At 41.5% G+C, this 23,662-nt stretch overlaps 4 protein-coding genes and 1 long non-coding RNA gene across 8 annotated transcripts; 1 reads left to right on the top strand and 4 right to left on the bottom strand.

The window, feature by feature from the left end:
• Positions 1 to 441: 441 nt before the first annotated feature.
• LOC119136203 (gastrula zinc finger protein XlCGF17.1-like) lies at positions 442 to 4,869 on the bottom strand. Of its 2 annotated transcripts, XM_037274523.1 has the most exons (7): positions 4,858 to 4,869; positions 4,218 to 4,222; positions 3,022 to 3,161; positions 2,650 to 2,759; positions 2,413 to 2,489; positions 1,731 to 2,307; positions 442 to 1,142 (listed from the first exon to the last, which is right to left on the bottom strand). In XM_037274523.1, the coding sequence occupies exons 6-7, from the start codon at positions 2,296 to 2,298 to the stop codon at positions 661 to 663; spliced, it is 1,050 nt and encodes a 349-aa protein (XP_037130418.1). In that variant the 5' UTR covers positions 2,299 to 2,307; positions 2,413 to 2,489; positions 2,650 to 2,759; positions 3,022 to 3,161; positions 4,218 to 4,222; positions 4,858 to 4,869; the 3' UTR covers positions 442 to 660. The 2 variants fall into 2 exon arrangements, with proteins under 2 accessions (XP_037130418.1, XP_037130417.1); XM_037274522.1 differs by having other exon boundaries at positions 1,731 to 2,489.
• LOC119136335 lies at positions 681 to 5,426 on the top strand. The gene is made up of 3 exons (XR_005100708.1): positions 681 to 737; positions 1,074 to 1,157; positions 5,384 to 5,426. It is a non-coding gene; the product is annotated as an uncharacterized LOC119136335 (long non-coding RNA).
• Positions 5,427 to 5,932: 506 nt separating this feature from the next.
• LOC119135812 (zinc finger and SCAN domain-containing protein 12-like) lies at positions 5,933 to 12,364 on the bottom strand. The gene is made up of 5 exons (XM_037273747.1): positions 12,313 to 12,364; positions 7,147 to 7,256; positions 6,909 to 6,985; positions 6,126 to 6,803; positions 5,933 to 5,956 (listed from the first exon to the last, which is right to left on the bottom strand). Exons 2-5 carry the CDS (start codon positions 7,247 to 7,249, stop codon positions 5,933 to 5,935), a joined length of 882 nt encoding a protein of 293 aa, XP_037129642.1. The 5' UTR covers positions 7,250 to 7,256; positions 12,313 to 12,364.
• A 1,828-nt stretch (positions 12,365 to 14,192) lies between these two features.
• Positions 14,193 to 16,448, bottom strand: LOC119136115 (gastrula zinc finger protein XlCGF57.1-like). 3 transcript variants are annotated; one of them, XM_037274351.1, is made up of 3 exons: positions 16,213 to 16,448; positions 15,781 to 16,052; positions 14,193 to 15,678 (listed from the first exon to the last, which is right to left on the bottom strand). In XM_037274351.1, the coding sequence occupies exons 1-3, from the start codon at positions 16,313 to 16,315 to the stop codon at positions 14,290 to 14,292; spliced, it is 1,764 nt and encodes a 587-aa protein (XP_037130246.1). In that variant the 5' UTR covers positions 16,316 to 16,448; the 3' UTR covers positions 14,193 to 14,289. The 3 variants fall into 3 exon arrangements, with proteins under 3 accessions (XP_037130246.1, XP_037130247.1, XP_037130245.1); XM_037274352.1 differs by having other exon boundaries at positions 14,193 to 15,645; positions 15,778 to 16,052; XM_037274350.1 differs by having other exon boundaries at positions 14,193 to 16,052.
• A 3,179-nt stretch (positions 16,449 to 19,627) lies between these two features.
• Positions 19,628 to 23,073, bottom strand: LOC119135813 (oocyte zinc finger protein XlCOF6.1-like). The gene is made up of 6 exons (XM_037273748.1): positions 22,891 to 23,073; positions 21,789 to 21,885; positions 21,417 to 21,526; positions 20,588 to 21,256; positions 20,024 to 20,503; positions 19,628 to 19,650 (listed from the first exon to the last, which is right to left on the bottom strand). The coding sequence occupies exons 3-6, from the start codon at positions 21,517 to 21,519 to the stop codon at positions 19,628 to 19,630; spliced, it is 1,275 nt and encodes a 424-aa protein (XP_037129643.1). The 5' UTR covers positions 21,520 to 21,526; positions 21,789 to 21,885; positions 22,891 to 23,073.
• Between the last annotated feature and the right edge of the window lie 589 nt (positions 23,074 to 23,662).

A 23,662-nucleotide genomic window follows, 5' to 3' on the forward strand; every position in this document is an offset into this window, starting at 1 on the left:
GAGGTCCTGGAACCCCTGAGGGTCCTCCCATTATTGAATGGGGACCCACCAGTAACAATTCCAGATGCCATCTTCATCTCTCACCTTCATAGCCTTCAATATGAGTACTGTGAAATAAACAACTCTTTAATGAAATGACTTAATGCATCTCAAGAACAATTTAAAGTGTTATGAGCAAGGCAAGGCAACAAAAAAAAAAACTGAAGAAAAATGGGGGATATCCAACACTATTTATTTTTTCATTTTATTGCTCCACATGAACACGAAAGGCTGAAGAATAAAAAAAACAACTAAACAGACACTATTAAAAACTCAGCAACTTGTCCTGAATATGAATTAAAACAAATTGCAGTTAAAACCCACAACCAAAAGAAACATCAATTATAATGACAAATACAGAACGATTCTCATCCCGAGGCTGGTTAACTATATTTTCAAATGCATTACTAAAACTAAAATATGAACTTCTCACTGTAGTAAAGGAAAGGAGTTCAGCATCTCAATCAAAAGCTACATACTAGAATACAATTATCATTGATGCATAAACTCAAAGTCTGCTCAAATAGAAGGTGAGAACTTCATGCATCATTGCTCATCTCCCAGAGAAACTCAGAATTCTCAATAGAGACTCTTTGACAAGTGACTGAGCAGGCAACTGGGTTAGGTGTGGGCTCCTGTGTGCCTGATTAAACTTACCCTATAAGAGAATTTTCGGCCACAAACTGAGCACGAAAAAGGTTTCTCGCCAGTGTGGGTTCTTGTGTGACGTTTTAAATGGTGCCTCCGAGCAAATTTTTGGCCACAATCTGAACATGAAAAAGGTTTCTCACCAGTGTGGATTCTTGTGTGAATTGTTAGATCGCTCTTCACTGAAAATTTTTTGCCACAAACTGAGCATGAAAAAGGTTTCTCGCCGGTGTGGATTCTTGTGTGCTTGTTTAAATCTCCCTTATGATTGAATTTTTGGGCACAAACTGAGCATGAAAAGAGTTTCTCACCAGTGTGGATTCTTGTATGGATTTCTAAGTTTCTCTTCACTGAAAATGTTTTGCCACAAACTGAGCATGAATAAGGTTTCTCGCCAGTGTGGATTTTTGTATGCGTTTTCAAATATCCCTTCTGAGAGAATTTTTGCCCACAAACTGAGCATGAAAAGGGTTTCTCACCAGTGTGGGTTCTTGTGTGACCTGTTAAATGGTGCTTCTGAGCAAATTTTTGGCCACAAACTGAGCATGAAAAAGGTTTCTCACCAGTGTGGGTTCTTGTGTGAATTGTTAGAGCTCCCTTCAATGAAAATATTTGGCCACAAACTGAGCATGAAAAAGGTTTCTCACCAGTGTGGGTTCTCGTGTGCGTTTTTAAACTTCCACTTCGAGCAAATCTTTTCCCACAAACTGAGCATGAAAAGGGTTTCTCACCAGTGTGGGTTCTTGTGTGCTTTTTTAAATTGCCCCCCTCAGAGAATTTTTCGCCACAAACTGAGCATGAAAAAGGTTTCTCGCCAGTGTGGATTCTTGTGTGAAGTGTTAGAGCTCTCTTCACTGAAAATTCTTGGCCACAAACTGAGCATGAAAAAGGTTTCTCGCCAGTGTGGGTTCTTGTGTGACCTTTTAAATGTTCCCTCCGAGCAAATTTTTGCCCACAAACTGAGCATGAAAAGGCTTTCTCACCAGTGTGGATTCTTGTATGACATTTGAAGCTTGCCTTATAACCGAATCTCTGGCCACAATCTGAGCATGAAAAAGGTTTCTCGCCAGTGTGGATTCTTGTGTGCTTTTTTAAATGTCCCCTCTCAGAGAATTTTTGGCCACAAACTGAGCATGAAAAGGGTTTCTCGCCAGTGTGGATTTTTGTGTGCCTTTTTAAATGTCCCCTCTGAGCAAATTTTCGGCCACAATCTGAGCATGAAAAGGGTTTCTCACCAGTGTGGGTTCTTGTGTGACTTTCTAAACGTCCCCTCTGAGCAAATTTTCGGCCACAATCTGAGCAGGAAAAGTTTTTCGTCACATCATCACTATCTAATGGCTGAGCTGCTTGTGATCCTCCACAGTGGTCTCCATCACCTTCTCTGGTCATTTGTTGACTTGAGCTGCAGCTTGGAGGCTCCGCCCCTTTGCTCACCTCATGTTGACCCTCATCTAAACTCCTCACAGGAACACCAATCGATAGCATCTTGAAGGTATCCTCCTCCTCTTTAATGTCACAGGAGTCTTCTCCCTCCTCTTTAATACAAAGCCGCTCCGGCTCTTCCTCCTCTTCTATGGTGCAAAGAAACTTCTGCACCATTTGTTCATTCATGTGGTGGACCTCTTTGCCCACATCCTCCTCTTTAATACAAGTCCGCTCTGGCTCTTCCTCCTCTTTTACGGTGCAAAGAATCTTCTGCACCATTTGTTCATTCATGTGGTGGACCTCTTTGCGCACATTTTCCTCTTTAATGCACGTGAGCTCTGGCTCCTGCTGCTTAGGATGAATAGCTTCACTGATGTCTGCAAAAACAAGACAAACACATTAGTTACAATTGAAGAGAAACCGGTCAAAACTATATAAGGATTTTTTCAATCTGCCTATCACACGTGATGTGAATAGAATACTACTAAAAATAAACACTGGAAGAGGATTCATAATAGAAACTAGACGTGTACGAACCTGCCGTGCGCAACACAACATTCGGCTGCAAGCAAAGATGTTCCTGTCGTCGACGCGTACGGTCCTTTTCCTCCACTTACTTTGCTGTGGTCCTTGCAGACATTTTCACACTGCAATAACAACACTTGTTGAACGATGTTTGGCTAACAAAAGTGTCTTTTGGGCAGCGGCCAGCGAGCTATTTGTTGAAGTAATTGAATATAGGTTATCCCGTATTTAGACAATCGTATTTTGTGCTGTGCTAGATCGTTTGGCAAGAAAATAAACTTAGCAAAAGACAGTCTAGTTGCATTGCTCCACAATCATTTGAGATCGAACATTCGTCGAGGATAATCAAGCTAAATGTTGTAAAGTTAGCATTGTGGTAGCTACCACGTGTGGTGAATTGTCTTCGTTGCTCCGCTGAGTGAAGTTCCTCCAAATATTCGAGTGGCCCAAAAGCAAAGATGTTAGCTGCTTTTTCCCCCCGTCTGCCAGGCATCGCATCTTTTAAACCTGGCGAGACACATGATCTTATCACTTTCATGCGGCTCTTTTACGTTCATATCAACATGTGTTTATTTTTCGTGCGTATTTGCTTCGCTTGAGTTCAATATGGTATTTTGGTCAAACGCGCATGCGCGTGAGGTGAAATCCCGCAAAGGAGGAGGGACAAACAGAGCGATTGGTTTTGCTGGCTTTTTAATGAATGGTGACTGTGACTACGGGGGCCCATTAGGTCCAGAAAAGCTGACAAGACGCTTGCCAAAATGGCAAGTAAAAAATGCACAGCTAAACGAATATATGACGATGAACACAGGACGTTTTTAACAGAGTTAAAGTTGTTTTTTGCTGAACGCTATGGCAAGCCATTCTGCCTGATATGTCGGACGTCATTAGCGCATTTAAAAGCTTCAAATGGTAAGCGCCACTTCAGCTCACGTCATGCCAATATCGATAAGGACTTTGCAAAAGGGACTGAATTTCGCAAGCACAAGTTTGGAGACTTTGAAAAGTCAGGCAGAAAAATAGGTACAGTTTTTCAAAAAAATTACGAAGCACTCAGAGACTGTCACACTTGCATTGTTTCAACTGGCTTGGAACATTGCACGGGCTAAAAAGGCATACAATGAAGTGGAGTTCGTTAAAATATGCCTCAGTGACGTTATTGAAATCTTGTCTCCTGAAAACGACAAACTAAAACGAATGGTCTGTCCCGCCACACATAGTAAGTGAAAATACTTATGTTTTTGTTTGTGGAATTTGTTGAACTGAGAGTTTGTCTGTGTGAGACAATTCACACAATGTTCATTGTTGAAAATGTGGTCTTTGGTCTGTGCTTTTAGTACTGTAGGAGTCAATTTGTCATTATCATGTTGGTGCGTGATATAATAATGTCACAATAAATTTGACTGAGCAGAGGTGTGTGTGTGTGTGGGGGGGGGGGGTGTTCATTTGTGCTCATGTGTATGATGTGGCTCTTTGCGATGACACAGTAAAAAATGTGGCTCTTAGTCTTTGACTGGTTGGCCACCCCTGTGCTAGATAGTGTGGTGAATTCTCTTCGATGGTCAGCTGGTCTTCCAAACAAACGCTGAAAAAGTGGCTGGCTTGGGGAAGGAAAACTTCAGTCACACGCGGCTGTTTGGGGAAAGATTTTATTCAACCCATGTCAGAGAGAAGTGTCTCGCGCCCTAGCCGAGATGTCGAGTCCCTTTGTCTACTCTTTGGGGACCCACCAGGAACAATTCCGGATGCCACCTTCATCTCTCACCTTCATAGCCTTCAATATAAGTACTGTGAAGTAAACAACTCGAAATGTCTTAATGCATCTCAAGAACAATTTAAAGTGTTATGACCAAGGCAAGGCAACAAAAAAAAACTGAAGAAAAATGGGGGATATCCAACACAATTTATTTTTTCATTTTATTGCTCCACATGAACACGAAAGGCTGAAGAATAAAAAAAAAAACTAAACAGGCACTATTAAAAACTCAGCAACTTGTCCTGAATATGAATTAAAACAAATTGCAGTTAAAAACCACAACCAAAAGAAACATCAATTATAATGACAAATACAGAACGATTCTCATCCCGAGGCTGGTTAACTATATTTTCAAATGCATTACTAAAACTAAAATATAAACTTCTCACTGTAGTAAAGGAAAGGAGTTCAGCATCTCAATCAAAAGCTACATACTAGAATAGAATTATCACTGATGCATAAACTCAAAGTCTGCTCAAATAGAAGGTGAGAACTTCATGCATCATTGCTCATCTCCCAGAGACACTCAGAATTCTCAATAGAGACTCTTTGACAAGTGACTGAGCAGGCAACTGGGTTAGGTGTGGGCTCCTGTGTGCCTGATTAAACTTACCCTATAAGAGAATTTTCGGCCACAAACTGAGCACGAAAAAGGTTTCTCGCCAGTGTGGGTTCTTGTGTGACGTTTTAAATGGTGCCTCCGAGCAAATTTTTGGCCACAATCTGAACATGAAAAAGGTTTCTCACCAGTGTGGATTCTTGTGTGAATTGTTAGATCGCGCTTCACTGAAAATGTTTTGCCACAAACTGAGCATGAAAAAGGTTTCTCGCCGGTATGGATTCTTGTGTGGTTGATTAAATCTCCCTTATGATTGAATTTTTGGGCACAAACTGAGCATGAAAAGAGTTTCTCACCAGTGTGGATTCTTGTATGGATTTCTAAGTTTCTCTTCACTGAAAATGTTTTGCCACAAACTGAGCATGAATAAGGTTTCTCACCAGTGTGAATTTTTGTATGCGTTTTCAAAGATCCCTTCTGAGAGAATTTTTGCCCACAAACTGAGCATGAAAAAGGTTTCTCACCAGTGTGGATTCTTGTGTGATTGATTAACTCTCCCTTATGATTAAATTTTCTCCCACAATCTGAACATGAAAAAGGTTTCTCACCAGTGTGGATTCTTGTGTGAAGTGTTAGAGCTGTTTTCGTTGAAAATCTTTTGCCACAAACTGAGCATGAAAAAGGTTTCTCACCAGTGTGGGTTCTTGTGTGAATTGTTAGAACTGCCTTCAATGAAAATATTTGGCCACAAACTGAGCATGAAAAAGGTTTCTCACCAGTGTGGGTTCTCGTGTGTGTTTTTAAACTTCCACTTCGAGCAAATCTTTTCCCACAAACTGAGCATGAAAAGAGTTTCTCACCAGCGTGGGTTCTTGTGTGACTTTTTAAACGGTCCCTCTGAGCAAATTTCTGGCCACAAACTGAGCATGAAAAAGGTTTCTCACCAGTGTGGATTCTTGTGTGAAGTGTTAGAGCTTTCTTCACTGAAAATGTTTGGCCACAAACTGAGCATGAAAAAGGTTTCTCGCCAGTGTGGGTTCTTGTGTGACATGTTAAATATTCCCTCCGAGAAAATGTTTGGCCACAAACTGAGCATGAAAAAGGTTGCTCGCCAGTGTGGATTAATGTGTGCCTTTTTAAATTGCCCCCCTCAGGGAATTTTAGCCCACAAACTGAGCATGAAAAAGGTTTCTCGCCAGTGTGGATTCTTGTGTGCTTTTTTAAATGTCCCCCCTCAGAGAATTTTTGCCCACAAACTGAGCATGAAAAGGGTTTCTCGCCAGTGTGGATTCTTGTGTGCCTCTTTAAATGTCCCCCCTGAGCAAATTTTCGGCCACAATCTGAGCATGAAAAGGGTTTCTCACCAGTGTGGGTTCTTGTGTGACTTTTTAAACGTCCCCTCTGAGCAAATTTTCGGCCACAATCTGAGCAGGAAAAGTTTTTCGTCACATCTTCACTATCTAATGGCTGAGCTGCTTCTGATCCTCCACAGTGGTCTCCATCATCTTCTCTAGTCATTTGTTGACTTGAGCTGCAGCTTGGAGGCTCCGCCCCTTTGCTCACCTCATGTTGACCCTCATCTAAACTCTTCACAGGAACACCAATCGATAGCATCTCGAAGGTATCCTCCTCTTTAATGTCACAGGAGTCTTCTCCCTCCTCTTTAATACAAAGCCGGTCCCGCTCTTCCTCCTCTTCTGTGGTGCAAAGAAGCGTGGGCACCATTTGTTCATTCAAGTGGTGGACGTCTTTGCCCACATCCTCCTCTTTAATACAAGGCCGCTCCGGCTCTTCCTCCTCTTTTATGTTGCAAAGAAACGTGTGCACCATTTGTTCATTCAAGTGGTGGACCTCTTTGCCCACATCCTCCTCTTTAATACAAGCCCGCTCTGGCTCGTCCTCCTCTTTTACGGTGCAAAGAAACTTCTGCACTATTTGTTCATTCAAGTGGTGGACCTCTTTGCCCACATCTTCCTCTTTAATGCACGTGCGCTCTGGCTCCTGCTGCTTAGGACGAATAGCTTCACTGATGTCTGCAAAAACAAGACAAACACATAAGTTACAATTGAAGAGAAACCGGTCAAAACTATATAAGGATTTTTTTCAATCTGCCTATCACACGTGATGTGAATAGAATACTACTAAAAATAAATACTGGAAGAGGATTCATAATAGAAACTAGACGTGTACGAACCTGCCCTGCGCAACACAACATTCGGCTGCAAGCAAAGATGTTCCTGTCGTCGACGCGTACGGTCCTTTTCCTCCACGTACTTTGCTGTGGTCCTTGCAGACATTTTCACACTGCAATAACACTTGTTCAGCGATGTTTGGCTAACAAAAGTGTCTTTCGGGCAGCGGCCAGCGAGCTATTTGTTGAAGTCATTGAATATAGGTTATCCCGTATTTACACAATAGTATTTTGTGTTGTATTAGATCGTTTGGCAAGAAAATAAACTTAGCAAAAGACAGTCTAGTTGCATTGCTCCACAATCATTTGAGATCGAACATTCGTCGAGGATAATCAAGCTAAATGTCATAAAGTTAGCATTGTGGTAGCTACCATGTGTGGTGAATTGTCTTCGTTCCACAATCATTTGAGATCGAACATTCGTCGAGGATAATCAAGCTAAATGTCATAAAGTTAGCATTGTGGTAGCTACCATGTGTGGTGAATTGTCTTCGTTCCACAATCATTTGAGATCGAACATTCGTCGAGGATAATCAAGCTAAATGTCATAAAGTTAGCATCGTGGTAGCTACCATGTGTGGTGAATTGTCTTCGTTCCACAATCATTTGAGATCGAACATTCGTCGAGGATAATCAAGCTAAATGTCATAAAGTTAGCATTGTGGTAGCTACCATGGGTGGTGAATTGTCTTCGTTCCACAATCATTTGAGATCGAACATTCGTCGAGGATAATCAAGCTAAATGTCATAAAGTTAGCATTGTGGTAGCTACCATGGGTGGTGAATTGTCTTCGTTCCACAATCACTTGAGATCGAACATTCGTCGAGGATAATCAAGCTAAATGTCATAAAGTTAGCATTGTGGTAGCTACCATGGGTGGTGAATTGTCTTCGTTGCTCCGCTGAGTGAAGTTCCTCCAAATATTCGAGGTGCCCAAAAGCAAAGATGTTAGCTGCTTTTTTCCCCCGTCTGCCAGGCATCGCATCTTTTAAACCTGGCGAGACACATGATCTTATCACTTTGAATAACAGATGTGGTTTCAGTCTCAGTATACTTGTTGTTTCGTCGTCCATAAAAGGCCATCTGCTCAATTCTCTTCCGGCCACGGACAACTGGCCCTTCTAAATCCTTCACATGACTGAAACTAACCCCACCCCCCCTGTACAGCGCAAATAACTCACGCGCCGGCCTGGCAACATACGGAGACACATGCTAAAGAAAGCGGGGCGCACTTCTGACCTTCTGTACTGCAACCAAGCAGTAGTACAAATAACGTTGCTAACATGATAGGTTCGTCGTAACTTACGTCTTTCGTCATTGCGGTTGGCGACTTACAACACAAAGTTGTGCTAGATCAGGTGTGTCCAAAGTCCGGCCCGCGGGCCAAAACCAGCCCCCGATCAGATTTCATATGGCCCGTAGCTTCGGTCTTATAATGTATTATTTATGGACCGCCTGCACTGTCAAACTGAATATTACAAAAGAAAAAACAAACAAACAAACAAACAAAAAAACAAAACAAAAAAAAAAAACTTGAACCTGTAATTCCTCCTATTACCAAAGGGTGGCAGCACCACCCCTCGCCGCTCATTTCTGCCATGGCGACTGCAAAGAAAACGAGGACAGTTGACATTGAGGAACGTCGCTTTCAAGAGAAATGGGAATTACAAAACTTCTTCGCTGAAAATCAAGGCAATTGTGTTTGTCTAATTTCTAAAGAGACGGTTGCCTTGTTTAAGGATTTCAACCTAAAGAGACACTAGTAGACTAAACATGCTGACACATACGACAAGCTAAGTAAGGGAGTAACCGCGTTGATAAAGTGAAGCAGCTCCAAGCTGAAATGACATCACAACAGCGATTCTTCACGCGGGGCTGAGTCAAAATGAAATAAAAATTAAATATGACTTAATATTAAATATTACGAGGTGGCCATGTTAATACTGTTGATGTTATGAACCTGTAGACATGACACAAACTATTACTTTCTGAAAGATATTGTAAATGACAAGAGCAAAACTCTGTTTTAAGTTTTAATCACACACAAATTTGCCTTATAACTCCTGTTTAAAATGTTCATGAGGCAAAAATAATTTTAAACTCATGTAAATGTTAAGTATTTCAACAATGTTATCTGACTTCAGATATGAATGAAAGGCAGAATTTGTATTTTTAGAGTTGTTCACATCTGCCTGAATGGCTTATATGTGGTTATTTTGTCATTTGAAAAATAAAGACAATTGTGACAATGAAATTTGTTTTATAACAGTGTGTATTTGCATGAAATTAAAAAATGACCCACCAGGAACAATTCCAGATGCCACCTTCATCTCTCACCTTCATAGCCTTCAATATAAGTACTGTGAAGTAAACAACTCTTTAATGAAATGTCTTAATACATCTCAAGAACAATTTAAAGTGTTATGAGCAAGGTAAGGTAACAAAAGAACTGTTGAAGAAAAATGGGGGATATCCAACACTATCTTTTTTTCATTTTATTGCTCCACGTGAACATGAAAGGCTGAAGAATACAAAACCCTAAACAGACACTATTAAAAACCCAGCAACTTGTCCTGAATATGAATTAAAACAAATTGCAGTTAAAAACCACAACCAAAAGAAACATCAATTATAATGACAAATACAGAACGATTCTCATCCCGAGGCTGGTTAACTATATTTTCAAATGCATTACTAAAACTAAAATATGAACTTCTCACTGTAGTAAAGGAAAGGAGTTCAGCATCTCAATCAAAAGCTACATACTAGAATAGAATTATCATTGATGCATAAACTCAAAGTCTGCTCAAATAGAAGGTGAGAACTTCATGCATCATTGGTCATCTCCCAGAGACACTCAGAATTCTCAATCGAGACTCTTTGACAAGTGACTGAGCAGGCAACAGGGTTAGGTGTGGGCTCCTGTGTGCCTGATTAAACTTACCCTCTCAGCGAATTTTCGGCCACAAACTGAGCACGAAAAAGGTTTCTCGCCAGTGTGGGTTCTTGTGTGACGTTCTAAATGGTGCCTCCGAGCAAATTCTTGGCCACAATCTGAACATGAAAAAGGTTTCTCGCCAGTGTGGATTCTTGTGTGACGTGTTAGAGCTGTCTTGACTGCAAAGTTTTTGCCACAAACTGAGCATGAATAAGGTTTCTCGCCAGTGTGGATTCTTGTGTGCGTATTTAAATTTCCACTCTGATGGAATTTTTTGCCACAAATCGAGCATGAAAAAGGTTTCTCACCAGTGTGGGTTCTTATGTGACTTTTTAAATGTTCCGTCTGAGCAAATTTTTGGCCACAATCTGAGCATGAATAGGGTTTCTCACCAATGTGGGTTCTTGTATGAAATGTTAGACTTTTCTTCACTGAGAACTTTTGGTTACAAACTGAGCATGAATAGGGTTTCTCGCCAGTGTGGGTTCTTGTATGAATTTCTAAGTTTGTCTTCACTGAATATGTTTTGCCACAAACTGAGCATGAATGAGGTTTCTCGCCAGTGTGAATTCTTGTGTGCCTTTTTAAAGTGCCCCCCCCAGAGAATCTTTTCCCACAAACTGAGCATGAAAAGGGTTTCTCACCAGTGTGGGTTCTTGTATGAAGTGTTAGAGTTCCCTTCCGAGTGAATCTTTGGCCACAAACTGAGCATGAAAAGAGTTTCTCACCAGTGTGGGTTCTTGTGTGACTTTTTAAACGTCCCCTCTGAGCAAATTTTCGGCCACAATCTGAGCAGGAAAAGTTTTTTGTCACATCATCACTATCTGATGGCTGAGCTGCTTCTGATCCTCCGCAGTGGTCTCCATCATCTTCTCGAGTCATTTGTTGACTTGAGCTGCAGCTTGGAGGCTCCGCCCCTTTGCTCACCTCATGTTGACCCTCATCTAAACTCTTCACAGGAACACCAATCGATAGCATCTTGAAGGTATCCTCCTCCTCTTTAATGTCACAGGAGTCTTCTCCCTCCTCTTTAATACAAAGTCGCTCCGGCTCTTCCTCCTCTTTTATGTTGCAAAGAAACGTGTGCACCATTTGTTCATTCAAGTGGTGGACCTCTTTGCCCACATCCTCCTCTTTAATACAAGGCCGCTCCGGCTCTTCCTCCTCTTTATGGTGCAAAGAAACGTGTGCACCATTTGTTCATTCAAGTGGTGGACCTCTTTGCCCACATCCTCCTCTTTAATACAAGGCCGCTCCGGCTCTTCCTCCTCTTTTATGGTGCAAAGAAACGTGTGCACCATTTGTTCATTCATGTGGTGGACCTCTTTGCGCACATCTTCCTCTTTGATGCACGTGTGCTCTGGCTCCTGCTGCTTAGGACGAATAGCTTCACTGATGTCTGCAAAAACAAGACAAGCACATAAGTTACAATTGAAGAGAAACCGGTCAAAACTATACAAGGATTTTTTCAATCTGCCTATCACACATGATATGAATAGAATAGTACTAAAAATAAACACTGGAAAAGGATTCATAATAGAAACTAGACGTGTACAAACCTGCCCTGCACAACACAACATTCGGCTGCAAGCAAAGATGTTCCTGTCGTCGACAAGTACGGTCCTTTTCCTCCACGTACTTTGCTGTGGTCCTTGTAGACATTTTCGCACTGCAATAACAACACTTGTTCAACGATGTTTGGCTAACAAAAGTGTCTTTTGGGCAGCGGCCAGCGAGCTATTTGTTGAAGTAATTGAATATAGGTTATCCCGTATTAAGACAATCGTATTTTGTGCTGTGCTAGATCGTTTGGCAAGAAAATAAACTTAGCAAAAGACAGCCTAGTTGCATTGTTCCACAATCATTTGAGATCGAACATTCGTCGAGGATAATCAAGCTAAATGTCATAAAGTTAGCATTGTGGTAGCTACCATGTGTGGTGAATTGTCTTCGTTCCACAATCATTTGAGATCAAACATTCGTCGAGGATAATCAAGCTAAATGTCATAAAGTTAGCATTGTGGTAGCTACCATGTGTGGTGAATTGTCTTCGTTTCACAATCATTTGAGATCGAACATTCGTCGAGGATAATCAAGCTAATGTCATAAAGTTAGCATTGTGGTAGCTACCATGTGTGGTGAATTGTCTTCGTTCCACAATCATTTGAGATCAAACATTCGTCGAGGATAATCAAGCTAAATGTCATAAAGTTAGCATTGTGGTAGCTACCATGTGTGGTGAATTGTCTTCGTTGCTCCGCTGAGTGAAGTTCCTCCAAATATTCAAGGTGCCCAAAAGCAAAGATGTTAGCTGCTGCAACCAAGCAGTAGTACAAATAACGTTGCTAACATGATAGGTTCGTCGTAACTTACGTCTTTCGTCATTGCGGTTGGCGACTTACAACACAAAGTTGTGCTAGATCAGCTGTGTCCAAAGTCCGGCCCGCGGGCCAAAACCAGCCCCCAATCAGATTTCATATGGCCCGCAGCTTCGGTCTTATAATGTATTATTTATGGACCGCCTGCACTGTCAAACTGAATATTACAAAAAACAAAACAAAAAACCTTGAACCTGTAATTCCTCCTATTACCAAAGGGTGGCAGCACCACCCCTCGCCGCTCATTTCTGCCATGGCGACTGCAAAGAAAACGAGGACAGTTGACATTGAGGAACGTCGCTTTCAAGAGAAATGGGAATTACAAAACTTCTTCGCTGAAAATCAAGGCAATTGTGTTTGTCTAATTTCTAAAGAGACGGTTGCCTTGTTTAAGGATTTCAACCTAAAGAGACACTAGTAGACTAAACATGCTGACACATACGACAAGCTAAGTAAGGGAGTAACCGCGTTGATAAAGTGAAGCAGCTCCAAGCTGAAATGACATCACAACAGCGATTCTTCACGCGGGGCTGAGTCAAAATGAAATAAAAATGAAATATGACTTAATATTAAATATTACGAAGTGGCCATGTTAATACTGTTGATGTTGTAAACCTGTAGAAATGACACAAACTATTACTTTCTGAAAGATATTGTAAATGACAAGAGCAAAACTCTCTCGTTTTAAGTTTTAATAATAACACACAAATTTGCCTTAGTTATAACTCCTGTTTAAAATGTTCATGAGGCAAAAATAATTTTAAACTCGTGTAAATGTAAAGTATTTCAACAATGTTATCTGACTCTTCAGATATGAATGAAAGGCAGAATTTGTGTTTTTAAGAGTTGTTCACATCTGCCTGAATGGCTTATATGTGGTTATTTTGTCATTTGAAAAATAAAGACAATTGTGACAATGAAATTTGTTTTATGACAGTGTGTATTTGCATGAAATTTTTGTAGTTAAAAAATGTCTGAAAAAACGATTGGCCCCCGGGCCCCTTCACTTTATTAAATCTGGCCCTCCTTGCAAAAGGTTTGGACACCCCTGTGCTAGATAGTGTAGTGAATTCACTTCGATGGTCAGCTGGTCTTCCAAACAAACGGTGAAAAAGTGGCTGGCTTGGAGAAGGAAAACTTCAGTCACACACGGCTGATTGGGGAAAGATTTTATTCAACCCATGTCAGAGAGAAGTGTCTCGCGCCCTAGCCAAGATGTCGAGTCCCTTTGTCAACTCTTTGGGGACCCACCAGGAACAATTCCAGATGCCACCTTCATCTCTCACCTTCATAGCCTTCAATATAAGTACTGTGAAGTAAACAACTCTCAAGAACAATTTAAAGTGTTATGAGCAAGGTAAGGCAACAAAAAAACCTGTTGAAAAAAATGGGGGATATCCAACACTATTTATTTTTTCATTTTGTTGCTCCACATGAACATGAAAGGCTGAAGAATACAAAACCCTAAACAGACATTATTAAAAACTCAGCAACTTGTCCTGAATATGAATGAAAACAAATTGCAGTTAAAAATCACAACCAAAAGAAACATCAATTATAATGACAAATACAGAACGATTCTCATCCCGAGGCTGGTTAACTATATTTTCAAATGCATTACTAAAACTAAAATATGAACTTCTCACTGTAGTAAAGGAAAGGAGTTCAGCATCTCAATCAAAAGCTACATACTAGAATTATAACTGATGCATAAACTCAAAGTCTGCTCAAATAGGAGGTGAGAACTTCATACATCATTGCTCATCTCCCAGAGACACTCAGAATTCTCAATCGAGACTCTTTGACAAGTGACTGAGCAGGCAACAGGGTTAGGTGTGGGCTCCTGTGTGCCTGATTAAACTTACCCTCTCAGCGAATTTTCGGCCACAAACTGAGCACGAAAAAGGTTTCTCGCCAGTGTGGGTTCTTGTGTGACGTTCTAAATGTTGCCTCCGAGCAAATTCTTGGCCACAATCTGAACATGAAAAAGGTTTCTCGCCAGTGTGGATTCTTGTGTGAAGTGTTAGAGCTGTCTTCACTGCAAAGTTTTTGCCACAAACTGAGCATGAATAAGGTTTCTCGCCAGTGTGGATTCTTGTGTGCGCAGTTAAATTTCCACTCTGATTGAATTTTTTGCCACAAATCGAGCATGAAAAAGGTTTCTCACCAGTGTGGGTTCTTATGTGACATTTTAAATGTTCCCTCCGAGCAAATTTTTGGCCACAATCTGAGCATGAATAGGGTTTCTCACCAACGTGGGTTCTTGTATGAAATGTTAGACTTTTCTTCAGTGAGAACGTTTGGTTACAAACTGAGCATGAATAGGGTTTCTCGCCAGTGTGGGTTCTTGTATGAATTTCTAAGTTTGTCTTCACTGAAAATGTTTTGCCACAAACTGAGCATGAAAAAGGTTTCTCACCAGTGTGGGTTCTTGTATGGATTTCTAAGTTTCTCTTCACTGAAAATGTTTTGCCGCAAACTGAGCATGAATGAGGTTTCTCGCCAGTGTGAATTCTTCTGTGCCTTTTTAAAGCGCCCCCCCCCGAGAATTTTTTCCCACAAACTGAGCATGAAAAGGGTTTCTCACCAGTGTGGGTTCTTGTATGAAGTGTTAGACTTTTCTTCACTGAGAACTTTTGGTTACAAACTGAGCATGAATAGGGTTTCTCACCAGTGTGGGTTCTTGTATGAATTTCTAAGTTTCTCTTCACTGAAAATGTTTTGCCACAAACTGAGCATGAATGAGGTTTCTCGCCAGTGTGAATTCTTGTGTGCCTTTTTAAAGCGCCCCCCCCAGAGAATTCTTTCCCACAAACTGAGCATGAAAAGGGTTTCTCACCAGTATGGGTTCTTGTATGAAGTGTTAGAGTTCCCTTCCGAGTGAATCTTTGGCCACAAACTGAGCATGAAAAGGGTTTCTCACCAGTGTGGGTTCTTGTGTGACTTTTTAAATGTCCCCTCTGAGCAAATTTTCGGCCACAATCTGAGCAGGAAAGTTTTTTTGTCACATCATCACTATCTGATGGCTGAGCTGCTTCTGATCCTCCACAGTGGTCTCCATCATCTTCTCGAGTCATTTGTTGACTTGAGCTGCAGCTTGGAGGCTCCGCCCCTTTGCTCACCTCATGTTGACCCTCATCTAAACTCTTCACAGGAACACCAATCGATAGCATCTTGAAGGTATCCTCCTCCTCTTTAATGTCACAGGAGTCTTCTCCCTCTTTAATACAAAGTCGCTCCGGCTCTTCCTCCTCTTTTATGTTGCAAAGAAACGTGTGCACCATTTGTTCATTCAAGTGGTGGACCTCTTTGCCCACATCCTCCTCTTTAATACAAGGCCGCTCCGGCTCTTCCTCCTCTTTTATGGTGCAAAGAAACGTGTGCACCATTTGTTCATTCAAGTGGTGGACCTCTTTGCCCACATCCTCCTCTTTAATACAAGGCCGCTCCGGCTCTTCCTCCTCTTTTATGGTGCAAAGAAACTTCTGCACTATTTGTTCATTCATGTGGTGGACCTCTTTGCGCACATCTTCCTCTTTGATGCACGTGTGCTCTGGCTCCTGCTGCTTAGGACGAATAGCTTCACTGATGTCTGCAAAAACAAGACAAGCACATAAGTTACAATTGAAGAGAAACCGGTCAAAACTATACAAGGATTTTTTCAATCTGCCTATCACACATGATATGAATAGAATAGTACTAAAAATAAACACTGGAAAAGGATTCATAATAGAAACTAGACGTGTACAAACCTGCCCTGCACAACACAACATTCGGCTGCAAGCAAAGATGTTCCTGTCGTCGACAAGTACGGTCCTTTTCCTCCACGTACTTTGCTGTGGTCCTTGCAGACATTTTCGCACTGCAATAACAACACTTGTTCAACGATGTTTGGCTAACAAAAGTGTCTTTTGGGCAGCGGCAAGCGAGCTATTTGTTGAAGTCATTCAATATAGGTTATCCCGTATTTACACAATCGTATTTTGTGTTGTGCTAGATCGTTTGGCAAGAAAATAAACTTAGCAAAAGACAACTAGACTGTAGTTGCATTGTTCCACAATCATTTGAGATCGAACATTCGTCGAGGATAATCAAGCTAAATGTCATAAAGTTAGCATTGTGGTAGCTACCATGTGTGGTGAATTGTCTTCGTGGCTCCGCTGAGTGAAGTTCCTCCAAATATTCGAGGTGCCCAAAAGCAAAGATGTTAGCTGCTTTTTTCCCCCGTCTGCCAGGCATAGCATCTTTTAAACCTGGCGAGACACATGATCTCATCACTTTGACTAACAGCTGCGGTTTGAGTCTCAGTATACGTGTTGTTTCGTCGTCCATTAAAGGCCATCTGCTCAGTTCTTTTCCGGTGTTGTGCGAGATTTGGTTCCCCCGTGAGATTTTGTCCCCCCTGCCGCGGGAGCGCGCACGCCTTATTTGGAAAGCGAAAAACCGATGTCGTACGGCGTCAGCACTATGTTGTTTTCAATAAAAACATGAAGAACTCACGTTTACGTCAGTCAATTTTAATTTTTATAAAGGATTATTCTCATTTGATGTCTTTAAATTCATCCGCGTTCTGCCATTGAAGCGGGGTGCATTCAAAGACCAGTCGTACAGACGGAACACTCAATCACTTCACCAAAAAGCAACAATATAATTACGTGAGCTCTTTGCATAAACCTCGATGCAAAGAAACTCCTCTTTTTGGGTATCGTTACATGCTACAAGAGTATATATTACAAAGGAGACTTTCTACTTAATTGTGATCATCATTCATCCATCCATTTGATTACTCAGGTATTTTCAAAGCAAATTAATATTGTTGCATTTATTAATTTGCTTTAAAATGACGGCGCAATATAATTAAAAGCTGACACTATAGCAATGTCAAACGTGTTCATTTAAGAAAAAGCCACACACGTTTTATGATCAAATCTTTCATAATGAGAATGATTTGAGTGAATTGATTTGAATGAATAATTGAGAAGAAATTTCAGTTCCGAAGGCTCCTTTTGTCCCAAGCAAAGTGACAGGTGGTGGGGAGGGGGGATAAAAATTGTAACAGGAACTCTATAAAAATTGTCAAGCCGTGAAAATTTGTGCCCCCCTCCAATTTTGAGAACGGTGAGTCCTGGACATCGACTGTCTTTTTTTCTATCTTCCCGGGGGTCTGTTCAGGTTGTGTGGCAAATTTGAACAGAATCCCTCATTCCTAGGCCAAATTACAGGGGGCAACACATCCTCACGGCTGCCCCGTGAGGATATGTTCCCCCCCCCCCCCCCCCCCTTATTTTCAGAACGGTGAGTGCTGGACTCCAGCTGTTTTTTTTCTGTCTTCCTGGGGGTCTGTTCAGGTAGTGTGGCAAATTTGAACAGGTTCCCTCATTCCTAGCCCAAGTTACAGGGGGGGAACACATCCTCACGGCTGCCCCGTGAGGATATGTTCCCCCCCCCCCTTATTTTCAGAACGGTGAGTGCTGGAGTCCAGCTGTTTTGTTTCTGTCTTCCCGGGGGTCAGTTCAGGTTGTGTGGCAAATTTGAACAGAATCCCTGATTCCTAGGCCAAATTACAGGGGGGGAACACATCCTCACGGCTGCCCCGGCATACCACAAGTATGGTGCTAATTCAACGTTTTATTTTTACTTCTACTCAGGAGGGGAGCTGTATTATTGCCGCCAAAAAGGCACAGACCAGGCAGTCCAAGTGAAGGTTGTCTGTGGTGCTGAAGAGGCAAATAAAATTTTTAAGAGTTTTCATGCCAGCCCGGCAGGGGCACACACCGGGCAAAATAAAACGTCTTTCGTCGTTGCGGTTGTCGACTTACAACACAAAGTTGTGCTAGATAGTGTGGTGAATTCTCTTCGATGGTCAGCTGGTCTTCCAAACAAACGGTGAAAAAGTGGCTGGCTTGGGGAAGGAAAACTTCAGTCACACACGGCTGATTGGGGAAAGATTTTATTCAACCCATGTCAGAGAGAAGTGTCTCGCGCCCTAGCCAAGATGTTGAGTCCCTTTGTCTACTCTTTGGGGACCCACCAGGAACAATTCCAGATGCCACCTTCATCTCTCACCTTCAATATAAGTACTGTGAAGTAAACAACTCTTTAATGAAATGTCTTAATGCATCTCAAGAACAATTTAAAGTGTTATGAGCAAGGCAAGGCAAGGCAACAAAAAAAAAGCTGTTGAAGAAAAACGGGGGATATCCAACACTATTTATTTTTTCATTTTATTGCTCCACATGAACATGAAAGGCTGAAGAATACAAAACCCTAAACAGACACTATTAAAAACTCAGCAACTTGTCCTGAATATGAATGAAAACAAATTGCAGTTAAAAACCACAACCAAAAGAAACATCAATTATAATGACAAATACAGAACGATTCTCATCCCGAGGCTGGTTAACTATATTTTCAAATGCATTACTAAAACTAAAATATGAACTTCTCACTGTAGTAAAGGAAAGGAATTCAGCATCTCAATCAAAAGCTACATACTAGAATAGAATTATCACTGATGCATAAACTCAAAGTCTGCTCAAATAGAAGGTGAGAACTTCATGCATCATTGCTCATCTCCCAGAGACACTCAGAATTCTCAATCGAGACTCTTTGACAAGTGACTGAGCAGGCAACAGGGTTAGGTGTGGGCTCCTGTGTGCCTGATTAAACTTACCCTATAAGAGAATTTTCGGCCACAAACTGAGCACGAAAAAGGTTTCTCGCCAGTGTGGGTTCTTGTGTGACGTTTTAAATGTTGCCTCAGAGCAAATTTTTGGCCACAATCTGAACATGAAAAAGGTTTCTCACCAGTGTGGATTCTTGTGTGAAGTGTTAGAGCTGTTTTCGTTGAAAATCTTTTGTCACAAACTGAGCATGAAAAAGGTTTCTCACCAGTGTGGCTTCTTGTGTGAATTGTTAGAGCTCTCTTCACTGAAAATGTTTTGCCACAAACTGAGCATGAATAAGGTTTCTCGCCAGTGTGGATTCTTGTGTGCTTTTTTAAAGTGCCCCCCTCAGAGAATGTTTGCCCACAAACTGAGCATGAAAAGGGTTTCTCACCAGTGTGGGTTCTTGTGTGACCTTGTAAATGGTGCCTCTGAGCAAATTTTTGGCCACAAACTGAGCATGAAAAAGGTTTCTCGCCAGTGTGGGTTCTTGTGTGCCTTTTTAAATATGTTCCCTCAGAGAATCTTTGCCCACAAACTGAGCATGAAAAAGGTTTCTCGCCGGTGTGGATTCTTGTGTGACCTTTTAAATGGTGCCTCTGAGCAAATTTTTTGCCACAAACTGAGCATGAAATGAGTTTCTCACCAGTGTGGATTCTTGTATGGATTTCTAAGTTTCTCTTCACTGAAAATGTTTTGCCACAAACTGAGCATGAATAAGGTTTCTTGCCAGTGTGGATTCTTGTGTGCCTTTTTAAAGTGCCCCCCTCAGAGAATTTTTGCCCACAAACTGAGCATGAAAAGGGTTTCTCACCCGTGTGGATTCTTGTGTGACCTTTTAAATGTCCCCACTGAGCAAATCTTCGGCCACAATCTGAGCATGAAAAAGGTTTCTCACCAGTGTGGGTTCTTGTGTGAATTGTTAGAGCTCCCTTCAATGAAAATATTTGGCCACAAACTGAGCATGAAAAAGGTTTCTCACCAGTGTGGGTTCTCGTGTGCGTTTTTAAACTTTCACTTCGAGCAAATCTTTTCCCACAAACTGAGCATGAAAAGGGTTTCTCACCAGTGTGGGTTCTTGTGTGACTTCTTAAACGGTCCCTCTGAGCAAATTTTTGGCCACAAACTGAGCATGAAAAAGGTTTCTCGCCAGTGTGGGTTTGGGTGTGTCTTTGTAAGCTTTGCCTCCTACTGAATGTTTGGCCACAAACTGAGCATGAAAAAGGTTTCTCGCCAGTGTGGATTCTTGTGTGCTTTTTTAAAGTGCCCCCCTCTGAGAATTTTTGGCCACAAACTGAGCATGAAAAAGGTTTCTCGCCAGTGTGGGTTCTTGTGTGACCTTTTAAATGTTCCCTCCGAGCAAATTTTTGCCCACAAACTGAGCATGAAAAGGCTTTCTCACCAGTGTGGATTCTTGTATGACATTTTAAGCTTGCCTTATAACCGAATCTCTGGCCACAATCTGAGCATGAAAAAGGTTTCTCGCCAGTGTGGATTCTTGTGTGTTTTTTTAAATTTCCCCCCTCAGAGAATTTTTGCCCACAAACTGAGCATGAAAAGGGTTTCTCACCAGTGTGGGTTCTTGTGTGACTTTTTAAATGTCCCCTCTGAGTAAATTTTCGGCCAGAATCTGAGCAGGAAAAGTTTTTCGTCACATCTTCACTATCTAATGGCTGAGCTGCTTGTGATCCTCCACAGTGGTCTCCATCACCTTCTCTGGTCATTTGTTGAGTTGAGCTGCAGCTTGGCGGCTCCGCCCTTTTGCTTACCTCCTGTTGACCCTCATCTAAACTCTTCACAGGAACTCTGGTTGATGGCATATTGAAGGTATCCTCCTCCTCTTTAATGTCATAGGAGTCTTCTCCCTCCTCTTTAATACAAGGCCGCTCCAGCTCTTCCTCTATGGTGCAAAGAAACGTGGGCACCATTTGTTCATTCAAGTGGTGGACCTCTTTGCCCACATCCTCCTCTTTAATACAAGCCCGCTCTGGCTCTTCCTCCTCTTCTACGGTGCAAAGAAACTTCTGCACCATTTGTTCATTCATGTGGTGGACCTCTTTGCGCACATCTTCCTCTTTAATGCACGTGCGCTCTGGCTCCTGCTGCTTAGGACGAATAGCTTCACTGATGTCTGCAAAAACAAGACAAGCACATAAGTTACAATTGAAGAGAAACCGGTCAAAACTATACAAGGATTTTTTCAATCTGCCTATCACACATGATATGAATAGAATAGTACTAAAAATAAACACTGGAAGAGGATTCATAATGGAAACTAGACGTGTACGAACCTGCCCTGCACAACACAACATTCGGCTGCAAGCAAAGATGTTCCTGTCGTCGACAAGTACGGTCCTTTTCCTCCACGTACTTTGCTGTGGTCCTTGCAGACATTTTCGCACTGCAATAACAACACTTGTTCAACGATGTTTGGCTAACAAAAGTGTCTTTTGGGCAGTGGCCAGCGAGCTATTTGTTGAAGTCATTGAATATAGGTTATCCCGTATTTACACAATCATATTTTGTGTTGTGCTAGATCGTTTGGCAAGAAAATAAACTTAGCAAAAAACAGTCTAGTTGCATTGTCCCACAATCATTTGAGATCGAACATTCGTCGAGGATAATCAAGCTAAATGTCATAAAGTTAGCATTGTGGTAGCTACCATGTGTGGTGAATTGTCTTCGTTGCTCCGCTGGTCTCCAAAAAACACTTGGTGGAAGATGGCTGGCTCAGAGAAGGAAAACCTCAGTGACACACGGCTGTTTGGGAAAAGATTATTTTCAACCGATGTCAGAGTGAAGTTCCTCCAAATATTCGAGTGGCCCAAAAGCAAAGATGTTAGCTGCTTTTTTCCCCCGTCTGCCAGGCATCGCATCTTTTAAACCTGGCGAGACACATGATCTTATCACTTTGAATAACAGATGTGGTTTGAGTCTTAGTATACTTGTTGTTTCGTCGTCCATAAAAGGCCATCTGCTCAGTTCACGGACAACTGGCCCTTCTAAATTCTAGGCACCTATACATTACTGAAACTAACCCCACCCCCCCTGTCCAGCACAAATAACTCATGTGCCGGCCTGGCCTTTTAGGGCAACATACAGAGACACATGCTAAAGAAAGCGCCTTACAACACAAAGTTGTGCTAGATAGTGTGGTGAATTCTCTTCGATGGTCAGCCGGTCTTCCAAACAAACGGTGAAAAAGTGGCTGGCTTGGGGAAGGAAAACTTCAGTCACACACGGCTGATTGGGGAAAGATTTTATTCAACCCATGTCAGAGAGAAGTTTCTCGCGCCCTAGCCAAGATGTCGAGTTCCTTTGTCTACTCTCGCCCTAAAACTTACACCCCCGCACACACGGGGCTGTTGGATGATCTATGACCCCCAGTCAGCCTCTCCACTTCTACACGGTGCATATCTTAACAGTTGTTAATGGAAACCAGATGTGTCTGGTGCCAATGAGTCTACATTCCTGGACCAAGCCCCAAACAATCCCGAACATGACCCGGTCACACTTAGGCTTACTAGTGAGATATACATTGCATGATACCAGAATAAAAAATTACCACAATAGTTTGGCAAGAAAATAAACTTAGCAAAATACAGTCTAGTTGCATTGTTCCACAATCATTCGAGATCGAACATTCGTCGAGGATAATCAAGTTAAATGTCATAAAGTTAGCGGACTGCACTTTTGTATTGCAACCAAGCAGTACTACAAATTACGTTGCTAACGTGATAACTAAGAAACATCGTCGTAACTTACCTCTTTCGTCGTTAGTGTTTTCGTGTAGCTAATGTTACTGATTCGCTACATAAGTTGCGTGTTTATCTGATGCAGCCGAATGAAAGACTGGCGACCCGCTTCTGTTTTAGTGTTGATTCGTTGAACGATTCGTTTGAACGAATCTTTTGAGTGAACTGATTCAGTTCACTTAAAAGGACTGGAATGTACGACAATGAAATGACGACACTTCCGTGTAGGGCTCCTGTAACCGGATATGACGCATGGGCATGTGATAGATCACAGTCCGGAGAAAATTTGTTTTTTTAAATTATTTCAAAGAGAGCACTTAGAAAGTGATTAGTAAACATTAAACACAGTCCTGCACGTACTAAAAATGTTTTTTGTAGTTTTTATGTTCACTTTGAGCTCTTAGCTCTTAAGGGAACAGACTGCAAGACTTGAGGGGCTAATTTAAAAAAATAAACTTATTCATTGCTAATGCCTGTTTTAACTTGCACAACATTTTCTTTTGAATTGTGTGTAAATTTGAGGTTGAGGGGTAAAAGATCCAATGAAAATGTTCAAGATGGTGAAAATGTTATCCCTTCCTAAACAAAACAAATAAAACAATAAAAATAATACACTATGTTAAAAGTAAATTTAATATTTTTTTATATACTTTTCATTTCTGTCTTTCAAAAAGATGGCCAAGAAATGTATTCTACAAGAGTTCATTAACCCAGAGGCTAACACTGTGCTTGGCCTTCACCTTAGAGTTTATCGGTGTGTTTTGATAGTAATAGGCAGTAAA

The sequence above is a fragment of the Syngnathus acus genome, chromosome 16 (genome assembly GCF_901709675.1).
Source record: "Syngnathus acus chromosome 16, fSynAcu1.2, whole genome shotgun sequence".
NCBI classification, from domain to species: Eukaryota; Metazoa; Chordata; class Actinopteri; order Syngnathiformes; family Syngnathidae; genus Syngnathus; species Syngnathus acus.